The sequence below is a fragment of the Bombus vancouverensis genome, chromosome 14 (assembly GCF_051014615.1).
Source record: "Bombus vancouverensis nearcticus chromosome 14, iyBomVanc1_principal, whole genome shotgun sequence".
Taxonomy (NCBI): Eukaryota; Metazoa; Arthropoda; class Insecta; order Hymenoptera; family Apidae; genus Bombus; species Bombus vancouverensis.
In genome coordinates this window covers 10,227,136-10,240,907 of record NC_134924.1, presented here as the reverse complement: position 1 = coordinate 10,240,907, position 13,772 = coordinate 10,227,136, and the positions used below count along the sequence as shown (strand labels likewise).

The 13,772-nt window shown below is 38.1% G+C and overlaps 1 protein-coding gene across 7 annotated transcripts in view; it reads right to left on the bottom strand.

The window, feature by feature from the left end:
- Positions 1–13,772, bottom strand: part of LOC117154918 (uncharacterized) — a 506,217-nt gene that overhangs the window by 40,118 nt on the left and 452,327 nt on the right. For all 7 annotated transcript variants that reach the window (XM_033330351.2, XM_033330377.2, XM_033330342.2 and 4 more), the window contains one exon: positions 3,489–3,770. In XM_033330351.2, coding sequence (XP_033186242.1) covers positions 3,489–3,770 — 282 coding nt within the window. The remainder of the gene's footprint in view (positions 1–3,488; positions 3,771–13,772) is intronic.

Here is a 13,772-nt window from a genome sequence, read left to right as displayed (position 1 = left end):
ATGTATATTTTTACATTAGTTTAGATTAGTTTAGATCAGCAAATTTCACCAATACAATCGTGACAGTCACGTCTTGTTACGATGTTAATGAAATTTCAGAACGTTTTACGTAACACATAACAAATATGTACACATGGAACTCTTTTACGGTAAGTGTCGAAATTCTTCTGTCAGCCAGTGTATATTTAATCTTACTACTAGCTTCCTAGAATAGCTTCTCTCATATACCATCGTAGAAATCAATGGTGTTTTCGGTGAATCGAACGAAACAGAACCACTACTATAAATAGAGTTATAATACTAAGTAGTTTCAACGGTTTTTCATTCAGGTATATCCGAATTAAAGCGTGTTATTTTTATTCTCAAGAAGAGAGGGAATAGAAAATCCAGATGCGGACGCGCGTTGGAAAATGGCGCGTTTCATGGAATATGTCGGTTAAATCGACATCCGTGCGTGGAAATTGTCGGACCCGAAGCGTTTAAGGGACGTCGCACGAGGAACGGGATTCACGTGGACTTTTAAGCAATACGAAAGTGCTCGGCAAGTTAGTTTCAGGTCGAGGTTGAACATTTTTCGTCCGATTGCCGGAAACGCTGCGTTTCTGCGCAACGACCGAGAATAATCCACGAATAAATAGAATTTACTCGATTATCTCACGAATATAAACGGTATGAAATCGATGAAAAAATCAGCTTGCGTGTGGGATCACGTGTATTTTCCTCCATTTGATAATTCGTGCCTACTCATCACAGCTTCTACTTTATGCCCTCTGAAAGATAGATTATCCATTAATCGAAGGAAAAACATTCGTGGGAAATTCCATCGTTCTTAGTTCTCGTCCTTCGAAGATTCCTCTAGCTCTCAATTTTTCACATCGACTACAGAAACATTCGTAATCGACATAGAAATAATCAGCAACCTGCGCCAGCTACCTAACACCGATCCGGAGAACATCCCCAGGCAATAGCCACGTGGTAACCCATTAACGTTGGACAAAGTGCAGGCGAACCACGTATTCAGATGTCGACTACAAATATATCCGAATGCACTCACGCCTCTGTTCCCCGGCCGTGAACCATGAACGTTCACCTCGTGTCCCTGAACGGCTACGTGGACCTCTCTGACGCTTGATCGTGAACACGGTCACGACGAACATAAAGGCCCCCGGCCGCGAGCATGAATATGAATCTGTGTATGTACACAGATCAAAATGAATGGATCCGGACGCTGCGCTAGTGCATGAACGGAAGGCTGGACGCGAAGCCTTGGATACGCTGGAATGCGCGTGGATTCAACGTACACACACGTACAGGGATGGACGAGAGAGTGGCGAGTTGAAAACTCCGGGTGCAGTTTGAAACGAGAGCAGACCCCGTTGAAAACCCAGCCGGTAACCGGTTCAGATTCAATCTACATAATGGAGAAAGCTCGAGACAATGTTTGCACAGCCCTCTTCGACCGTGGCTGCTTCCCAATCTTTCCGTCTCCAGCCGCCACCGTCCAAGCAAAGAGCTTGTTAATGGGTTCATTTGGATTCGATCATCGCCTTACCATTCCATCTCTCGATTTTATTCTCTCACGATCTGCGCTCGTTTACCTCTTGTCTTTGCTCGATCGACCGATTCCTAACTTTTGAGTTTTTACTTTTTTATCGAAGATGTGTTTCAAGCGATAGTCGCAAAGAAAATTTGTGCGAATTGGAACGTCGAATTAGACGCGAGAATCAGCTCTACTACGGAAGCGAATTTACGAAAAAACGACGAATTTCTTGCAAAATGTAGAACGATACGTAGGACAATATTATTGTTGGAGTAGATTTACGAAACTGCAACTTATGAATTATTTTTAAAAGATTTACATCTTCGTACCTAAAAGATTTTCGTTTTCAAGTATGCGATATTAACATTTTCCCGATCGATCATAAAATTATCTTACAATTAGAAATTTATCAAAAATATACTATCGCAGGAAATTGTCGTTTTCTCGTTTTGCGATGCATCTGCAGGCGATAATCGTTGCAGAGGCAGGAAAAAAGTGAGAAGAAATCAGGGATAGGATCACGAGGCGAGATCTGCTCGATTTCATACTTTTCTTCCTTTTTCTCTTCTCTTCGCGAGCAGAGAGAATCTGAACAGAGAGGCTCTTAATAAGGTCAAGGAAGAGGCAGGCTGTTGCAGTCGTCGGAATAGAAAGATCAGCGATTCTGCCCCCTTCTTTCTTCCTCTTCTCTGATTCCACCCCAGTCGCTTCTCTTCTCACTGATTAAAAATGTCTTAACGAATGGCGCGGCGTGTCGTTTGTAGGGATACGCTGAAAAAGATTCGCCCCAAGTTTTTTCTCGCCATTTCGATAGAAACGACATTCAACGTAAAAACGTCGTCGGTGGAACGATAATATCGTAGAATTTACGCGGATATGGATAACGAAAGACGAAGCAACATTTCTCGATTCTATTAGAAACTGGATGTAAGTAATAAAATGAACAGAAATTGTAAATATACTTTTCGATTCTATTGGACATCTTGTTCCATTTTTTCGTCCACTTTTGATCATCTATCGTTTTAATTGATATCAACGAGGAATTTGACATTTTAACAAAAGAAGACTTCTTGTTTTTTCCTTTTCAGTGATTATCGTCTCATGTATCACGAAGAAAGGAGCGTCGTAGAACGTAACCGGTCGAAATTTTCATGAAATCACCGGTTGATTGCGTTTCGGTCGTCGAGATTTTCATGAAATCACCAACTGATTACACGAAGCTCTCCGTGCGAGTTTCTGGGATTGCGAATTCATATGGTAATGTCGCTGAACCTTGCAGGTTGCCGTAGCCTTTGGTAAACTTCATGAAATTCTTCTTGAAAATTCAATTCTGCCCCCGCGGGATGAAACGCGGTTCGTGGAAGAGGTAAGCAAAGCCCGGATTCCGTATAATTTTCATCTCGAGACCGTCTCGAGGAGAATTGATGAAGCAAGCGGAACAAACGCGAGACTAGAATTAACGACTTCTTCCTCTCAATTACTTTATCTCGCTATTCTTGTTTTCTGATATGAAATATTGCAAATTTTTATGATGATTCCTAGGATGATTCTTGCAAAATTATTAGCTGCAATTATTATAATATAGCGCTCGCAACTTTTGTAAAATTCTTCATTGTAACCTTGTCGAAGATTATTGTATTTTATCATTTACACCATTGTACTAATTATTACTATGTTTCTTATTTATATGATTACTTTTATGTAATTTATACAAAAATAACGATTTAGAAATCTGAATACGGTAAATAGAAACGCAGAAAAGGAGCAGTGCCAAGAAAATCTGCGTTACTAATACTTTATCATAATATTTCAATCTTATTAGAATAAAATATTGTCCTTTCTTTGAAAATATTCCTATAATACTATATATAATACTGTGATAATATACTGTATACGTAATAATACGAAAGAAAACACTTGAAAATAGTGGAAAGCGTAACTTGTTTACCTTCTTGAAATAACCACCATGGAGTCTCATATGACCATTGAGTGCCGGTATATTTTTGAATTTTCGATGGCACAAATTGCATTCGACCGGTTTTGGCTCGGTCTGCGTCTTGTTGGACGCCGTCACAGTGCCAGGGGACGCCGAATTTCCCGGCGACGGACTGCTTTTCCCCACATTTCCGCCTCCTGGCGAATTAGCCTGTGTCTGTTGCTGCTGATGCTGTTGCTGCGGTTGCTGTTGCTGCTGTTGCTGAGCTTGCTGTTGCGCTTGCTGCTGTTGTTGCTGCAACGAGAAATAAATAGCTGGAATTATTAGTTTGTTATTGAATTTATATATAATATATGAAGTAAGTTCGTGAAGTTGTTAAATTTCTTCTCCTTTACACTTTATGACTTGTCTCAAAATATGAAAAGAGTATCATATCGTTTATTTCCATACGAATTATTTGTTAAATATTATACTTAATGTTTTTATATAATATGTTTTATAAATCTAGAGAAAATTATTTAAATTATGCTGATATTGTATATACTGTTATAATTTATAGGTGGTATTGCTGCTGGTATCAGCAATGCTAACTAAAGTGGAAGATGCGATGCTTCAAATGTAAAGGGACCTTCGGAATAACATTTAATTCCATAGTTCAAAGTGGTTCTTTGCCTAACAGAGTGCGAAACGAAGAACGAGGCATTCTTTTCACACTAGCTTTGACAATTAATAAAAACATCTTCGGATTCAAGCATACTTTGCTCCACAGCTTTGAGACACCAAACGCTTTTCGAACGATTACCATGAAATTAAATATTCAACATTGTTATCGTTCCTGATATCATACAGCTTCTTTTTCTTCTCACTGTTTTAATGGTTTCTCATACATATATTACAGTATGGTGTTTCTCGATGACAATTTTTATCATTGTTCGAGTTTATAAAATTAGCATTCGGCAAGATATTATTTCATTTGCAATCTTCAAAATTTAAATTCTAGTTTGTCTTCGAGTGAAAATTACGTTTAAAAGGTAGGCGCACATAACTCAAAATCAATTCAATCGATAGAATTTTTGTATCGTTCGTAAACATTTTTCATTCGACTTCAAACATTTGAATATCGTAGAGATGAATAATTTTTTCTAAATAGAGGAACTTTTAAATACTTTAAAATTCGACATATGACTCGTAGTAAACTATGTATTAATATTTGCAACTTTTACCGAGAAAACGCGTAACACACGCATGACCATACACGTGCATCCATTATTGTTACAGCAAGAAAATTGAAATTCTTCGAATTGTGACAGTTCTTCGGCATGAAAGCTGCATATTTGAGCTTCAACCAACAAGAATTTATCGCTCGGTGTAATAAAAATTCTAATAAAAGCGTATGTTCGTTATTTCATTCCCTTTCTTTCTCACATACACGTTTTTCGTTTCATCGCTTTCACAAGAATAATGAAGGAGTATAAAGAATAATAATAAAAAAAAGAACAATGCACGTAAATAATGCGGCTACATGGAATATAGAATTCCTTCTGCCCTCCAGTGAAGTCTTTCCATGAGTCTGTTCTCTTTTCTCTCGCCTACTTCAAGCTCTGAGGTAACTTTGTAATTTCGCGAATGTTAAGGGAGAAACGACGATGCCGGCGGAATGGTTAAGTACAGATCGAGAACGATGCAACTTGTTACGTGGCGTATTGTTCTGTAATTTTCGTTTCGTTGCGAGAGGTGAGAGGAAGTTTCCGTTTTATTGCAGTAGATGAGAGCGTAGGAAGGAATTCTACAAGAATATGTGTATTTCCATTTTCTTGTTATTTTCCTCGGCAAGTTGCAAAAATAACGAAAATTATATTATTCAGTATTCATTTCATTTTTTACGTTGATGGAAACTTTTGGCTATAGAGACGAAGGACAAATTAAATTAAATAGCAATTAGTCGAGATGTACGACGTCAAATTTATCAAAAAATACACGTAAACTTTCATTATCCTTTTATTTTCATGGGGAAGTTGATAGGACATTGAGTTCAAGTAGAATAGAACCATGCTTAGTCAGACATATACTGCATTCATAGGATCAAACGAAAGTATTCATCCAAATTTTCATGGAACCACGTTAATTATAGCTTTAAAATCGGTTCCCTATCATACAGGAAGTCGCGTCCATGCAACGCCCAAACGAAAATTAATCTTCATTTAATTCCTCTGTAATTCCGGGCCGCGTTAATTCTCGTTACGCCTCTGACCCCTACCAAAGCTGATTGATTCCGAAAGTAGACGCAGGTTTCATTAAACGTCGAATTAGCGCGACGAATTTGAAACGATCGATCCTGCTCGTCAAAGCGAAAACACAGAACAAGTTTCGCGAAAACAGCACCGCAGCGCATACACTTATAGAAAATTGGAAGGTGTTGAAGTAATTACTTCAAGATAAACTCTACACCTTTTCTTTTGTATATCCGTCACCTGGAGACCGCTGTTACGAAGAAAATAGAATTTGGTGAAAAAGATTCAAAATAAGGAGAGGTCCATATTATTGTGCTCTTGAATATAAATTTTGTTTTGGGTTACAATATCTAGAAACGAAAGAGCTATAATTAGATTTCTGTTGCTGTTTCTTGTAGCCCTCAGCTAGAGCTACACATCAAGGTTAACTTTTTGGTAATGTCCTTTGCTATAAATATATGAACGTGCTCCACTCGTTCCTCTATCAGTCAACCTCAACAGAAGGTAATCAAATATAGAAAATATTTGCGAGAAAAAAAATATTTGTGAGATGTCAACAAAGACTTTTGGCATCAATGACGCAGTTTAGTGATAACTACATTATCAGTTAGGGCCATCTATAAACAAATGCCGGTTTCATACTTACAGGCCTGATAAGTTCAATCTTTCGTAATCTGGCGCCATTCAGACGATTAATAACATTCTGTGAATCTTTTCGAAATTTACATCCAATAAAAGCTGAAAAATGGAAAGTCGACAGAACTTATGAGACAATCTACAGGTTTACTTTACCAGCTTTAGCGTATAGCGAGAGTAATCAGCTTTAAACTCGCAGACAGTGGAGGTCAGGTCAGAGAATGTGTTTATATGGACGGGATGGTTAGACGAGGATTTTCGAGAATTCTGTTGGTGTGCATCTTCCTGGTACAGGATCTTGCCGCCGCAAGCTCATCAGTATTCCAACGACGATCTCGACGCTACGATAAATCGCAGAGCATCGAATCCGTGCGATTTCAGACTACAGTGTGCAGTTCAGAGTGAAGTATTGTTCGAGTTTTCTCGAAGGGACATTCAGCGTATTAGGGAATCGAGTAGCTCGTTCGATGAAAATTTATGGATAATGTATGGCTATTCGTCGTAGAAGATGAAAAATAATGGAAGAGGAAGCAATAGTCGTATTTGAATGTTATAGATTAAGGAGAATATATTCTTGTATACGAGAGGTTCCATATCGATCATTCTTTTCGTTTTATCTTTTCGTACAATATATTATCATTGTCGTAGCAACCAAGGTACATTATTTTTGTAAATTTTTAGCATCGATGATGACGTTTCTAGAAGCTAGGAATCAAGTGTCTCCTTAGATATATTATACGTCACATTTCGTGAAAATCTTCGATTTTAGTTCAAATTAATCAAGATGCAAGCTGCTTACATTTACAAAATCCTATCAAAATTCATAGATAAACGAAGATAGGAAAATCTTTCACCAATAATTTCTGGTCTACTTAAAAACGTATATCCTATATAAATCATTAAATACCTAAACGAGGATAAACACTTTAAAATCAAACCTGCAATTTAAATACCTGTAACTGATTATCTGTTCGCAAATTTCACTTATGTACTGTTATCCTACTTATATCGATTTTCCCGCGTATGTAGCGTCAATATCATAAAACCGAGCACTTACTTCGATATTTCTAACATCCACCTTTATCATTGTCACAGCACTTGCTTTGAAAACGTACTTCATCTCAATCCTATAATATCTATAAAGTAACAAAGTATCGTTACGCAGCCGATTTCTTTTTAGTAGCCAGCAGTAGTAGCAGTAAGAAATCGTGTGGTATCCAGCTTTATCAAAGCGCAGGAAAAGTTGATTCGACATTCGTAACGCGCAACCACACGTTCATCTTGCGTGGAACGCATCAGGCTCGCACGTTCTACGGAAGATTTCACGTTGGCAAAGGATTTCGAGTCGCATCTCGTTTCCGAGTGACCCTATCCGCTGTCGCGAATGTCGGCGAATGTCGACGGCTGCGAGCTGCTGAAGAAGAGAAGCAGGCGAAGAAAAACTGTCAGAAGCGAAGGCAGGGCTCTCTGCGATCGAATGGTTAATTAATGGAGTCAACAGGATCACGTAGTTATAGCGCAGACTTTCTCCGAAGGAGTTTAACGAAGAAGATTCTTTTCCTCTCGTTACGATGACACTTTTTGCGCTCCAACTTTACCAGCCGCTTATGAAGGATCATTGTGAAATGTTTGCTTCCTACGCTTATGTATCGTATCGTTAAACGACGATCTATTTCGATTCGTTTTCTTCTCTTTAATTGCTGTTTTAAATTGGCAAAATGACATTGCTTACGATGAACGAAGAAAGTTTTGTTATATGATCTTTATTTATTCGCATAGAATATCGCGAGGATGAGAATTTCTTACGTTTAACGCGAGTAATTGAAGTTCAAACAAGTGTGTTCATATATATATATTTCTTGTACGAATGATATATTTATGAATTAGTCGTTGAATATATACGTGGTTTTTGAGTTTAGTGTTATAATTTTCGGATTCGTATGAAGGTGCACTGCTGTAAAAAACACGTTTGCGAAAGAAAGACACTTTTCGGACAACCTAATATAATACTTAATCGCGTAATCTTATATTCGATGTTGAAATTGTTTTATACCATTTTTGCATTGTTTATTCTATATATGTTTTTTCGTTCTTTCCAGGATAGAATAATGAAAATTCGTAATACGAAATTTTGAGAAGAAAAGGCAGTTCTAGAACATCGTAGGAAGAAGATCTTGGAACGGAAACGTTGGGTCTAGACACGATGGTTAGCGTTGCGATTACAACAAATTGGTACGTCAAAGTGAACAAGTTAGGATCCGTTAAAGGACTCGCCAGAACTTGGTAAACTAACGAACTCTGTGCGAATTAGAACTTTGAACTTCGTAATGTTTGAACTCGCTAAAGTATATGGACCTTTGAAGTCGATTCGACGTTCGACTCATTTAAAACTTCCTTCGTTAAAGAATAGCAATATCTATCCTCAATTTCTGACTCGGAGAATTTTTATTAAAGTACATAAAACGAAGTGAGATAGTTCAAACGAATATCAACAGTTCGATAGCTTGTTATTGAAAGTTGAATTTCATAAAAATCTTGTTCCGAGCTACAAATTGTGAATTATAAATTTTGAATTTTAAATTTCACCTTCAATTTTACATTACGAACGCTCAATTCTATTTAAATCGAGTAACATTTTCGAATATTCTAAAATTAAAATTTTAAATCTTAGCTAGAGCAGAATTTCAACACATTAGACGACGATACATTCAACAGTTAATTTGTCATAAAATAAAAGAATCGTAATCATTCTTTCGCTATATCGTCTTTCTTCGTGTCTTCGTATCTTGATTACAACGGGATGACATTTTTTGTAGCAGCGATCAGTGTACTGTCTTGGTTGAAAGGGGTAGAAGTATAGCGACAGTAACGAAATACGAGGCGTTTTTTTCTGGCTGGCTGTTTTGTTTCGGAGGTCGCGAATTGTAGCAGGAATAACGAGATACGGCAGCGTTAAAGAAGACAAAACCGTGCCACACAAAGCGAAGAAACGGCCACGTTTCTTGCGCGGGCTTGAGAAAAGAGTTTGCCCTACTTTCTATAAAAAACGGAGTAAGGTAAGATAAATGGAGAGCAAACAACAAACTTTTTTTAATTATGATCGAAAATATCTGTAAATTATTAAAATCTCTTGTTTTTTGTTATATCACTAAAAAAAAAACAAATAAAATTATTATACATTAACTTCATGAAAAATATCGATATAAATGTCGAATTCAAGTTCCAATAGTTTCAAAAGATACAATAAACTTACCACGAATAAATATTTCTGAATTTACGAAATGCTTTCGTAAACAGTTAATCTTATTGCCGATATACACATATTTGTTCATTTTCTTTGCCAGAAAAATAACATTCAATTATCTTTCTTGATTTTAATAAAGCCACATTTGAAAAAATTAAACGATAGTTTAAATAATATCTGAGTTTTGTTCGCAAGTGACAATAGATAAATAGATATAAAGCAGGTAGTCGTTGTATCGTGCGGTGGTTGACCAATCACTTGCTTATTCTACTGACAAGAGATAAAGAAAACATCGTTCCACTTAAATACTTATCGCGCGCCTTAATTTACAGCTATTAAAACAACGCGCCTGTTACAAATAAATACCTCTTTATACTCTTCAAGCTACTTTAATATTTTAAAAAATTCAACATAAAATCGTCTCGTTTTCACAAAAGAGCAATATCAACCAATTCGTAGGAAAGCACCGTGAAGTAATCGAAACGTAATTACAAGCTAACGTCAGATTCATTAAGAAAGAAGATAGCCGTTCGCTACGCGTTTGACGTTTATCATTATTTCCCTGGCATTTTGATTCCCTCCGGGCGATCTCTCGTGCCGAAAGCATTCCGTTCGATTACCTTCCTCCTTTTGCTTCATCAAATACGTAATCCAGTCGATCGACGATAATCGCGGCTCGTTTGTAGCGCCGATGCATGGCGGAGTACAGAGCGAGTTTAATTTAAGACTCGACCGCGGCAATGGCGCGCCGATAAAATCCGTTTAATTCGTGCAGCTCGACCGATTATATCCCCCTCGGTTCACTCGTTCATCGTTCGAGAAGTCGCCGCGATTGAACGACGCGACGGTCAAGTATCGATCCGTGGCCGGATAGCTTTCGAGACAATCTTCCTGTAGCTCTTTTTACTTCTCTGCTCTCCTTTTGATCGTTAACGATGCTTCCACTTTTGAAAACGATAACGCGGCCTCGTTGCAAGATCGTAAAAGACGAACTTAAACGTTGGAACACGGTTTTTAGTAAATTCTAAATAAGCTCTTAATCACTTGGCTTGAAATGCCGATTTCTTTACACGCGATTGAAATTTTAAGCGATACGAAAGATGCTTTTTCTATATGCTGTGCAATTTAGCATTATTCTACTGTAACTGTGAAAACAACATACATCTGTGTTATTTTATATTTATTTTATATATAATATATATATGCGTTACCGATTATTTCAATCGCGTTCAGCATTGAAAATTGTTCAACATGGCGAAATTAGGTAGACTCGTATTATGATTCATGTAATCATCGATTACACACGCCAAGATAAACATAATAGTTAAAGTAAATCAAGAAAATTCATTTCTACGACTTAATAACGTTCTTGATACCCGGTTTAAACTTTCCATTTTGGATTCTACGATTTAACGTTTCTAATACCCAATTTGAATTTCCCGCCTTGGTTCTCCTGCGATCTCCTGTTCCTAATACCTACTTTAAATCTTGCAGCTTTACGCCTGTGATTTAACGTTTCTAATACCTGGTTCCAATCTCTTACCTTGATCTCTGTGATATTCTTAAAATTATATTACTATAGACATGATTCACGATTGAATTTAATAACCGTGGAATTATTTGTATTTAGTTCCCCAGTGCAGCATTTTAACAATCTGTTAGAAATTTGCGCGCATAATAAATAAACAATTTAAAGACATTAACGTTTTTTCAAATTCTAAAAATTTTAGTAGTAGGTGCCAGTAATTTCTGTATCAGACATTTTTTACTACATTGCCAATGATCATCTATTTTGAACTATTACGTTCATTCGTTGCTCCTGTCAATTGCAATAATTTCATTTTCTAAAATCGTCGCGTTTCTTCGTGTTACTTATCCTTTAAATCTTCTTTTGTCAATGCCACTTGTATACGACAGCCCTATCGTTCCATCTCGAGACACATAATCGGCCACGGACAACGACATCGATAAAACAGTGTCTAAAAAAGCGTAGGTTTTCTCTTAAAGTGGAAAATTACGGGGCGTTTCCGGAATACGGTCTGCCCGTGAAACAGATGAAAGACTCCATGACCAAGATTGCGTCCTTATACTCTACGGATCGTACGCTAACATGCGTGTCGTTGTTTCGTTGAAAACGTCCAACGAACGCCGGAAACGATGGTAGATTGTGGCGAAATTAACGAAGGAACAGGAGAAGGAGAATGGCTATCGAGAAAATTTATACGACCGTAAAGAGGCAGGCTAAGATAAAGAGGAAGAAATGCGTACACGTCGAAGACGTCGTTGGAGAAAAAACGACGAGACAAGGCGAGGAACGGCGAAAGGAAAGAAGAGGTAATTGGCGACCGAGAGTAGAAAGAAGAAATAGCGAGCAGAATGAATGTTGGGGGGGGATAAAGATTCCTTGGGTGTAAGCGTTGTACTGTTTGGTAAATGAAAGGAGAAACGGTGGGCGTGATTGTGGGTGCAATTTGTTGCGAGTTCTTTGGTGAAATTATTCGCTGATTTCGAGCCGCGATGGGATGGTGTGAAAAACACGTTTCATTTATAGGATCCTCTTGCGAGAGTTTTTGTAAAATAGAATTTCCACGATTTATTATTACTATCGAGTTGCAGAACGTTTACCGATAAACGCAGTACGAGTGGTTCCGTGGTGGCGAAAAACCGAACCATAGGATGACTGCTGTTCTAAAGAGAGTCGCATAATTAAGTTTCATCCCTCGTCGCCCGGATTTCCTTTGTTACATTAGCTGTCCCCTGTTCCGGCTCTTGGAACCACGAACGCGATTCCAGGCCGACGACGTTAATCTTTAACGAGCCGAGCCGCGCCAACGACGAGGATGAAAAGGAAAGAAAAGAGATCTCGAAGGCTTTGTAATCGAATCCCTTCGCTTCCCTTCGTTTTTAGCGATCAACGTGATTCGGTTTATGTATAGTCGAAGACGCGGGGACGAAGAATTTTGTCTAATGCTACTCTTGATCCGATCGGACCAACGTCTCGTAATCTTTCGCGTGTAGGAAGAATCCGTCCAATTTGATTTCTCGAATGAAAAGAATTCATCGATTCTTGGATCGATGAAAGTTGAAGTTTTGAAATTGAGGATATATCGAATTCAGTAGGACATTGTTCATAAATGAGAATAAATCCTACAAGTGAAATTCTTTATGCGATTCGGTAATTCTCTGCTTCTCTATTAAATTTTCAAGTATAAATAGCAATAAATAATAAATTGCACTTGCGTCACGGAAGCTATTGTTCGTTATTATAATACTGAATTCTTAAACACTGGCCACGGCGTGAAATCATAAATTCTCGAAACTCCTTTTTCACCTTTTCGCATGAAATATATGTGATGTCTAATCATAGCAGCGTCTGCGCCTCGGTAGCAAGGTAATCGAGCGTGTATTCTTGTGTGTACTCGTATCCGTGTGTGTAAAGCGAGATGCGAAACGATACATATTTTGCCAGTGGTGCTGGATGATGGAAAAATAAACGAGTATCGCGACCAGCGAGAAGAATGTAGTTACATGTATAACGAAAGATATCAAACCATCCGCCATGCTTTCTTGTATTTTTTAATTAATTTGATTAATTTAACGAACTCTCTTTTTATTATATACCCTATTGACAAACTTATTTTTCCTATCTACGTCATACAAAACAATATCGCATCTAAAATTTCCTTTTTGTAACGAAGAAAAACAGAATGATCCATAGCTACACCAACCTACTCTACTTCCAGCAAACCATCCACTTGTTCCATGCTTCCCCAACGACTACTGCAGCATCCTAAACCCCAAAATTATATTCACATTCCCTCTCGATTCACCGTGTACACGAATTTCATCGTTTCTTCGATGTTTCGAGGACGCGACGCGTCATCTTACATCGACGCGCACCCCTGTACACGAATTTACGTGCAAGGGGGTTGGATAGGCAGGAATGACGGTACCAGTAATGGAAACAGAATGGGATAATTCCGCGAACCGCGGACGGACGCGGTAATTGCGAATAATTGCATTGTCTTCGAGTCGTTCGCTCGAGTTCCCCTGTTTCTCCTTCTCCGATCTCCGCCATTCTCGGCTATCTCGCTTCGTTCCTCCATGGTGCGTTAGTCCGTTGCTCCCGCGGGCTCTCGTTGAATTGCTTCGGGTACGAATTGAGAGTCGGCTGGTGGAAACTCT